General features: G+C 45.3%; 1 protein-coding gene across 1 annotated transcript in view; it reads left to right on the plus strand.

Annotated features, from left to right (window-relative positions):
- The window catches only part of RHOU (ras homolog family member U), a 14,923-nt gene extending 5,734 nt beyond the window's left edge, over window positions 1–9,189 (plus strand). The window contains exons 3-5 of the mRNA XM_010833170.1: window positions 1–39; window positions 1,566–1,624; window positions 6,897–9,189. Coding sequence (XP_010831472.1) covers window positions 1–39; window positions 1,566–1,624; window positions 6,897–7,352 — 554 coding nt within the window. The 3' untranslated portion in view covers window positions 7,353–9,189. The remainder of the gene's footprint in view (window positions 40–1,565; window positions 1,625–6,896) is intronic.
- The last annotated feature ends 594 nt before the right edge of the window (window positions 9,190–9,783 follow it).

The following is a 9,783-nucleotide window of genomic DNA, read 5'->3' on the forward strand; positions in this document are numbered from 1 at the left end:
CCACCGAGTACATCCCCACCGCCTTCGACAACTTCTCGGGTGAGCGGGGCCGTGGGGGCTGGGGCGGAGGAGACCCCGGGGGACACAGGGCCGCCGGGAGTGGGGTCTTAACCCGGGCGCGGGGAGCCGAGGGCGCCTCGCAGTTCGGGTACGGACGGCGGGGTCGCACAGGTCGCGCCCAGGTGGCCTGATCAGTTTCCTGCGTAAAGCAGTTGCGTCAGGCCGACGTTGCTGGCGCCGCTGCCGGCTTTCGATCGGAAGGTGACGCGCAGGTGCCATTACCTGTGGCCCGAGGGTCGGTCTTTTCCAGTCAGCGGCTCCTCTTCCGAGGGCGTCTCCACTTTCAAAAGCCGCGGAGAGCAGGGACAAGTGTGGATTTAGTGAAAATGGCATTGGAGGCGCTGGGGAAGGCTGAGCTTTGGATTAAACCAGGATAGTAAAGATGACTTCTTGCCTCTGAGTCCCACCGCCCCCGTTGGCTCTGTTTTTGATTCTTAGTGTCTTTTCAGTATCTCTTAAGCTCCTGAAAACTGTTATGTATGCGATGCTGTGTCATTTGGTTTGTAGCCACCAAGATAAAGTAATCTTTCCTCTTGATTTTTCAAGTATTCTTGAAATTTATGAAAAAGTTAAAATCCATGGAAGCTAGAGTGAAATGCTTTCTCTTGTTCTTAAAAAAAAAAAAAAAAGAACTTCGTGATCTTTCAGAAAGTTTTGACAGCAAGGACTTGCTTTCATCTACCTGGAAGGCACCGTAGATAAAGCAGTGCTGTGCTGGTGGGTTTCCCACCTAAACGATATTGAGTGTGTGTGTGTGTGTTTTAATCCCCTTCTTCAACTGAGTAGTACAAATATTTATAAACAATTTAGAAAGTTGTATTGAGACAAAACGGAGTGCTTCATCAAATAGAGCACTCTGAGCAGCACTCTGATGCAGGCCCCTCCCCAGATACCCCTTCCTAGTGGAAAGGTGGACACGATTTCCTTTTCTCGTTTAATCCTCTCTTTGAGCTGACGTGGAGAGATAAGCAGTGCCCTCTTTTATAAACAGGACAATACCGGCAGCCTGTGTTTACACATGTTCTCAAAATAAGCTTCGCTTTTGTGACAGACCCCGAAGTTACCAAACATTTCCCAAGGGAAAACAGACTTATTTGTGAGGTTTTCCCGTGATTTAAAACCATGAGGTTGGTTCCCACCTACCCCCCACCCCACCCAGTGTTGTTTTTGTGATTTTTGAAACACGTGCCATAGGAAAATAAATCGTCTGGGGTTGGGAGAAAACTCAGACCCTTCTAGGGTGCCATCAAAGGCCCTGGGCCTCTCTGCCTTCTCTCTGGGCATGGAGCGAATTGCTGGCCTGGCAGGTTTGCATTAAAAAAAAAAAAAAATGCTTCCATGGAGTCTCCTTGTTTTAGGCAAGTCTTGAATTTGTTGGGGACTCAGAATAGGAGCTGAAGGGTTTGGAGTAAGAGTGATCATACAAACTAAAATTATTGTTCTTCTGGAAAGGGTTAAAAGGGACCCTTCCCACTACTGACAATCCTCCCGGTCTTATTTTTAAGCTGTGGTTTCCGTGGATGGGCGGCCCGTGAAACTCCAGCTCTGTGACACTGCAGGACAGGTCAGTATCACATCACTGCTCAGTGCTGGGCAAGAACAGGATCTTTTAAAGGCCTTCAAATACTGCCCCTCTCCTTTACTGGGCCATTCTAGAGCCCCACCCCCACCTCACAGAGGGTGGAGGTGGCGGGGAGAGAGCTCCACACCAATAAAGCAGGGTTTGGCACTGCTCATTGTGGGCAGGACAAGGGAAACAGGGTCAAGAGCGGTTCTTATCTTCTGGGAGTTTCTGATCTTATTTACATTCTGGTTTTTATTAAAAATTGTCAATGATGCTTTGTACTCATTTCTCAGAGTAAGTTGGCAATGCCTTATAATCATTTTATTAAAGGTCAACAAACCAAATTCTTAAGATATTGACTCAAGAAAAAGATGGAGTTCATGTCAGTAAGTGTTAATATTTCCTTTCCTAACCTGGAGGAATGAATGAACTGGGACTTGGTCCTTCAGAATAGTGAACATTTATTTTTGTCTTGAGGGCCAGGCACTTGGATGAGACAGCCAGGGATGGGGAGGACTCAGTATGAAGTCCCCTCTGGGGTGTCCGCAAGAGCTGGGGGGGCTCCAGTCCCCCTGCATGGTGCTTACATCACTAATTCTCACTGTGCCGTCTGAGAGCCCAGGGTCTGTCTTTGTTGTTGTTTAGTCATTAATGTTGTTGTTTAGTCGCTAAGTTATTTAGTCCGACTCTTTTGCAACCTGTTGGACTGTAGCCCACCAGGCTTCTCTGTCCATAGGATTTCCTAGGCAAGAATACTGGAGTGGATTGCCATTTCCTTCTCCACAGGATCTTCCCGACCCAGGGATCAAACCTGCATCTCCTGCATTGCAGGTGGAGTCTTCCCCGCTGAGCCATCACAGAAGCCCCTAGGGTCTGTCTTTAGAGCTTGCCAAAGCCACAGTTAATAAGCACGTAGTTTCTCCAGTGCTTGCTAGAGTTTGAGAAAGTCCTGGGGTAATTTATCGACAGATGAAAGTGTCCACTTCCTTTCTAAGATGTCATATGACCACCTACACTTAAGAAGTGTCTGACTTTTCAGTGTCCCTAAGAGCCTCCTCCAAACCAGGGCTTCTTAGTCACTTACCCACTGCGGGACAGCAAGTTCAGGGCTTTGTTTTTCAAACTTCAAGGTGACACAAGACTGGGCGGCCTCGATCCCCAGTTGAACATTGGTTTGGCAGTGGCCACAGGGCGCATGTCATAGCCCAGCTTCCTCTGCTGTCTCCTTGCCCTTCTACTGGAGCAGGAAAAAAATGAAAAACCACGCAATCTGAATTTTATTGCATATGGAAGAAAAAATCAAAGAACATATATCCTTCTAATAATTTTTCTGGATGCCCTGCTGCTATTTATAATTAAAGCTTAATTGCTTTGTGTAAATCAAGAATGTTTTTCTTACCTTGGGTCACATTTTCTGATCTTTACAATGAGAGTTGGGTAGCCCCTCAAAAAACAGAGGCCTCCCTGCTGAAGCAAGAAGTGGTAGTTGAAGAGTCCGAGAATAAGAAGAAGGCAAGAAAACTCAAGAAACCAAAGGGCATGCCTATCTGGGGCCCTGTAGAGAGGAGCGGACAGCCCAGTGCAGGCAGCTCCCCACCACTAGCTCACCTGTCAGCTCTGATGGCAGACACAGCTTCCTGGGCTGGAGCTCCCTGCCTCATGCCTGGCCGGTGCCTGGCCCATAGTGGACTTTGCTTGTTTATAGACTGGATTGATAAATAAATAAGTGCTGAGTCCCACAGGATGCAAGCTTAAGTCATGGCTTGCCCTTTGACGGACCATAGTCCGTGGGGAAAGACAAACCACTTAGTATTGGATTGGCCAAAAAGTTAATTTGGATTTTCCAGTAGGCACTTATAGAAAAACCCAAATGAACTTCTTGGCCAACCCAGTAGAACTTGTGAAGAAATCAACAAGGTTACAGGAGGAGGAAGGCAACATTGGTTTGAAGGACAGGATGGGTAGAACAGGAGGAAAACCTCTGAGCAGTTTTGCAAGAGGATTAGGACTTTTACCAGGAGCACTTTGTAGAAATGATCCTGAATTATCAAGGAAGAGTTTGATATTTTTCCTTAATAGGATCTGTTTCAAAGTTAAGGAATCACAAGAATCATTTTAGAAATGATTTCATGAAAAAGCTTATAATTTGGGAAATGAAAAGGTTTCAGTGCAAGTTGGTACACTTTGGTTTATTTGGAAATTTTCCTTCATTTTCCTGCCTCTCAGCAGTGTTTTTGTTGAGATTCACTGTATTTCTTACCTGATGGAGTGGTTAGTATGCCTAATAGTGTAATGTGTGAGGTCACCATCTACAGATTTATGGAAAACCACATCTTCAAAAAACCATCTTCAAAACTATGAAAAATACACAGCTCGGGCTTTCCTGGTGGCCCAGTGGTTTAAGACTCTGCTCCCCATGGAACTTTGCTCAGTGTTATGTATCAGCTTGGATGGGAGCGGAGCTGGGGGGAGAGCTGATACACATATATGTATGGCTGAGTCCCTTCGCTGTTCACTTGAAACTGTCACAACATTGTTTATCAGCTATACCCCAATATAAAAAAAACAAAATTAAAGTTTGTGGAAAAAAAAGACTGTGCTCCCAATGCAGGGGGCCTGGGTTTGAATCCTGGTTGGAGAACTAGATCGCACATGCAACTAAAGATCCTGCATGCCATAGCTAAAACCCAGAGTAGCCAAATAAATAAAAATAAATTTTAAAAAGTACACAACTGGTGAGATAAAGTCAGTTTTTTCCCAGCTCTCCAGCTATCAATTAGTATTTGTTTTGATCGTTAGTAAAACTAGGCAAGGTGATAGTCCTCTCCTATCCTCCTTACTCCAGATCTGATAACCTCCCTTTTTAAGGGACTTGATTTGACACCTGCCATATTTCCTTAGCGTTGCCTCTGCCTGTGGTGGCACATCCCCCCAAGCGGTGGTCATGGTAGCTTACTGGGGATAAAGTGACTCAAGCTGCCTCCTTCCCAAACACCAGGAGAATGTGGACACAGGTAGCTGTTGCCTGGGGATCAGACATAAGTTTCACATAGCAGTTGAGAGCTGGAAAAATAACTAGAAATTGCTTCTTATGCCTTGGGGCCTTTTTGTTGGGGGCCTGGTGTGCATATAAAATGTTAAAAGTTTTTAACACTGGACTCATTATGGAAATTTCACTGTGATCAATTTCACTCCAGTGGAAATTGATCAGACTGCAATAGCCTGTCCAATAGCAGGTAGAAACTCTTCAGCTTCTGACTCATGAGGCACCTGGGAAAATCTTTATACTTAAAAAAAAACAAACACCGGTTGCTACTAGACCAGTGCAGCTGTCCAGCTACCTGTCAGCCCCACCCAGCCCTACCCTAAACCCCAGGCAAATCTCTGGGTCTCAGAACTCGTTTCTCTAAGGGTCCATTCCAATTGGACTCGTCACACGTACGTGTGTGGCATTTATTTCTGCAAATAGCTAAGGTTTCTGGTCAGGTAGTGACCAGCAGGGTTTAGTTTCTGCTTTGCTTCCTGAGTCCCTCAGCCAGAACCTCCACAAGTCTGGGAGCCAGGTTGTCGAAGCCATGTCCCAAGGCTCAGGGCTGTGTTTGCTTTTCTTTTTATTGATAATACAACCCCAGATCCAGGGCCTGGCCAGGCATGATGCCTGCCAGCAGTGAGGGCAGAGACTGTCCTGTGCTGCTTTCTTGCAGGCCTCTGGGAACAGAGGGAGTGTTTCATTAGAAAATCCTCGGGGCTGGGCTGTTGGCCACCTGGTTGGGTTTCTGTGTTTCTTCTTTCAGCACAAAGTTGGCACTGAGAAATCCAATTCTTCTTCTTCTTCTTTTTAACTTTTGCATATAGAAGGTGGAGAATTGGCAGTGACATGGTGAGATGCCATATTGCTTCCTGAGGATTTAGCTGGTCAACTTCAATATTGTCACTTGGTTGTCGCCCTATAAACTGAAATACAGGGCCTCAGACGAGGCACGTAAACTCAAAAGATCCAGGCTTTCTTCATCCCTAGAAAAAGTCCACAGGTGCTACAAAACATGTGCATAAATAATAGTTTGTAAATAATCATAAGGGCTTCCCACGTGGCTCAGTGATAAAGAATCTGCCTGCCAATGATGAGCCACAGGAGATGTAGGTTCAATCCCTGACCTGGGAAGATCCCCTGGAGGAGGGCATGGCAACCCACTCCAGTATTCTTGCCTGGAGAACCTCATGGATAGAGGAGCCTGGTGGGCTACAGTCCATAGGGTTGCACAGATTCGGACACAACTGAAGCCAGGTTAGCATGCACGCATGCATTTCCCTATAAGGACTGAGGCCATGTGTGTCTGTTCCCAACCAAATCCCCTAGGTCTGGGGTCCAGAGTCCTGTGTGCATCTCTGTTAGTGAATGCACACAGTGAGGCACTCAGCAGGGTGATGGTTTATATAATCAACTCTGACTTATTCCATTCAGTTCTTTATCCCTTGGAAGTAGGATGGGTATGCCTTTTCTCTGGTCCTTTTATCTTCCCAAAGCATCACTCCTGGAGGCCTCTGGGGTTTGCGGAGAGAAAAGGGGAGGGAAAGTAAGAGAAAAGGAAGGAGGGAGAAAAAGATAAAGTGAGATAAAAGGTGTATTCAGCAAGTGTGAGAACATATTCACTTGTGTTTTAAGTGACATTGAGAGGCACACATTCTCTGGGTCACTGTGAGAGTGTCCAGGCCTAGGTCATCAATTCCAGTCCTGTGTCTGAGTCCCATGATTCTGCACCAAGTGTGCCCTGAGTGTGCCCTGGATATGCACGGCACAGATGGGTTGAAGTGAGCCAGGCTTACAGCTGCCATGAGGATGGGCAGAGCTGCTGAGTTCACAGACTGGGGTTTCCTGGGGTCTGGATGAAGCCCCGAGGATCAGTGTGGGTACCATCTACATTTTAAAAGCCTGGCTAAGTACCAGAGTTGAAGCAGTAAGTCTGAGTTACTCTAGCCTGAAGGCTAGAGAAAGTAAATTTTATTTTGAAAATCCATCTAATATAAGTACTTTTTCTACAGTAAGTTGCAAGTAGGTCCTGAGCAGTGAGGAAGGTTTTTGGGCAAGTTTTGCAGAGCTGGGAGTGAGGCCCCACTTGGCAGCAGTGGCCCTTATCGGGCTTTGGTTCTTCCTTCCACTATGTGTGGGCTTTCTGTTACTTACCAGACCCTTTCCAGAAAAATGTTCAAATGGTCTCTCTGCTGATGAGAACGGATGTAAAAGATAACATTTGGGTGCTTGATTCCCTTGTAGGATGAGTTTGACAAGCTCCGGCCTCTGTGCTACACCAATGCCGACATCTTCCTCCTGTGCTTCAGTGTTGTGGGTCCCTCCTCCTTCCAGAACGTCAGTGAGAAATGGGTGCCAGAGATTCGGGGCCACTGCCCCAAAGCCCCCATCATCCTCGTGGGGACACAGTCGGACCTCAGAGAAGACGTCAAAGTCCTCATCGAGCTGGACAAATGCAAAGAGAAGCCGGTACCCGAGGAGGCGGCCAGGTTGTGTGCCGAGGAGATCAAAGCCACCTCTTACATTGAGTGCTCGGCCTTGACTCAGAAGAACCTCAAAGAGGTCTTCGATGCAGCCATTGTAGCCGGCATTCAGTATTCAGACTCCCAGCAGCAGCCAAAGAAGTCCAAGAGCAGGACTCCCGACAAGATGAAGACCTTATCCAAGTCCTGGTGGAAGAAGTACTGCTGTTTCGTATGATGCTGATGGGGACCCCAGCGGGCTGTGTCCGACAAAACCCGCGCTAGAGGCTATATTAGCTGACGTGATTCTTTGACTGTATAGGACCTGTATAGCGAGTGCATGTATATATGGATTATAGGAGGTGCTCCAATTTATGTGATTCTTTCTTGCCTTTGACCTTCTTGTTTGTTTGAGCTGAGGGATGAGATACTTATGCAAGATATCTTGAAGTAAGTTAAGAATTTTTCATAACTCTGGAAATTTAGAGCTTTAGACCTTTTGATTAATTTATATCTAATATGAAAAAGGCACACCTCAGGTCTGGGTGTCCAGAGTGAAAGTTTGCTATGAGATAACACACAGAAGAACAAAGAAGAAATGGTGTGGTTAGCTATCCCTTCACTGAAGGCTGGTCAGAGTAACTCAGCTTTGAAACCTCATACTTTTTTCCCCTTTGTTTTAAGGGAAAAAAATCTGAGGGAAAAAAAAAAGATTTCTGCCTGTAAAACCTCAAATCAGACACTTTGGTTATATTCTTATACCCCGTTGCTTAAGATTTAAAAACAACCAACAAAAAACATCCCACTGACAATGGTGCTATATAGACCAAAAAGGAAAAATTGTTGATGGGGGTTTTTCATCCTGAGATCATGTGAACAGCCAGAATGCTGTGAGGAGTACAGTGGTAGCCCGCAGCTCTCTTATTCTTTAGGGAACGACTCACACTGAGATCAGAGTGTGATGTTTGCTGTCATGCACATGAGACAAGCTGCCTGAACCTCTATGATGACAGTGCTCAGGAGACCTGCCTGGATTGGTTCTAAACTTCTAGGCCTTCCCTGCCCCATCTGCAGAGAAATGAACACTCTAGCAGGGCTATAGCAGGCAGGTGTGTTGGGAAATGAAACAAAATGTCTTTGTTTTTGTTTTTTTTTTTAAGTCAGTCCAAAGGTACTTCTTTGTGTACACACATGAACACAGATATATATGTGGCTGTTCTTGCTGCCGATTCAGACTTTTAACTATGGGAAAAAAACGTGGCCCCAGGAACAGCTGTGATGGAAGCCTGGCTTCCTCTTTTAACACTTTTTGGAACAGAACTCTTTTTAATGATATCTGAGATGTGATTCTAAGTGTATCTTCACACATTTTGGAGCCTATGTTAAAACATGTACATCTCTTAGAACCTGTTTTAAAATTAATGCCTCTTGAAACCTACTAAAGCCACAGACACCTCTCAGGGAGCTGGCAGCAGAGACAGTGTGCGGGTCAGGGGCCATGGAGGTGGCGGTGGCAGGGACCACAGTGCCCTTGCTCAGCACTTTCTACACTGTAGAACAGTCAGAAAACCACAGATTGTGACATATTTGTGTTGTTCCAGATGGTGGCTTTTAGGGCTTTATGTTCTGGAGGAAAAAAAGTGTCACATCCAGAGAGCAGTTTTGCTCTGGGATGGGGTTGCTTCTGAGTTGCTGAGAAGTAGCCAAATACATCAAGTTGGGATGTCAGGCTTGCACTGGTAAAGAAGATCTACCAAAATCAACCAGTAACTGGGGAAATTTCTCTAGTGCCAACAAGTAGAGGAGTTTATCTTTCTGTGGATCTTGTCCTTTTTATATTAAAAAAAATCCAATTTGTGTTTCTTCATATAAAAAGTAAATGATCAGGCTATACTTTAGGTTAGGGGCTTCTTTTTTTCTGTTAGTAAATAAAATTAACTAATTTCTTCATTTAAAAACTGAAATACATACTGTTTACTATTTATTTTTCAGTACATTGAAATTGATATCATAGTTTCCTGAAGCATTTAGTTACAACCTGAGTGAATAAAATTACTTCTTTTATGGAAATGCCACAAACAGACCTAATGAAGTGCATCTGAAGCTTGGGGCTTGGCTCACCAACTCGTGAACCTCTCAGGTGGGGCCTTGCCCGCCATGGTGTGGAGTGGGGTGAGGGAGGGCTCTCTGACTGCTAAGTGATTTCAAACAGTTTTTATATATTAAAGCAAATGTCATGGAGTACAATGCAAGTTAATTTTAAGACCGAACACAAAACTTGAAAGAAATTTTATGCCTGTGACAGCATATCGGGCCGCTCTTGGTCCCCTGGAGTGGGGAACCTTTGCCATCCTCTGCCTTTAGGACCACTGACGGCCAGTGGTTTGTGAGGAACACCTTTGTGGCCTAGGTTTTAGAGCTTTACTCAAGTGTTTTATTCTTAACTTAGCTTGATGCAGCCTGTCCCAGTCTAGACGGTTGACATTGAAATGCAACAGGTTTTAATATGTTGCCAAATTTGTAAGAGTAAAGGTGGGATTGTAATTGACATTTTCCTCCATTTTTACCTCATGATGAAAATGGAGACTTGGGCAGCAAAAATTTTTTTTGGCTACACTTTGCAGTATGCAGGATCTTAGTTCCCTGACCAGGGATTGAACCTGTCCCCT

This window comes from Bison bison, unplaced genomic scaffold (genome assembly GCF_000754665.1).
Source record: "Bison bison bison isolate TAMUID 2011002044 unplaced genomic scaffold, Bison_UMD1.0 scf7180017863017, whole genome shotgun sequence".
Lineage (NCBI taxonomy): Eukaryota > Metazoa > Chordata > Mammalia > Artiodactyla > Bovidae > Bison > Bison bison.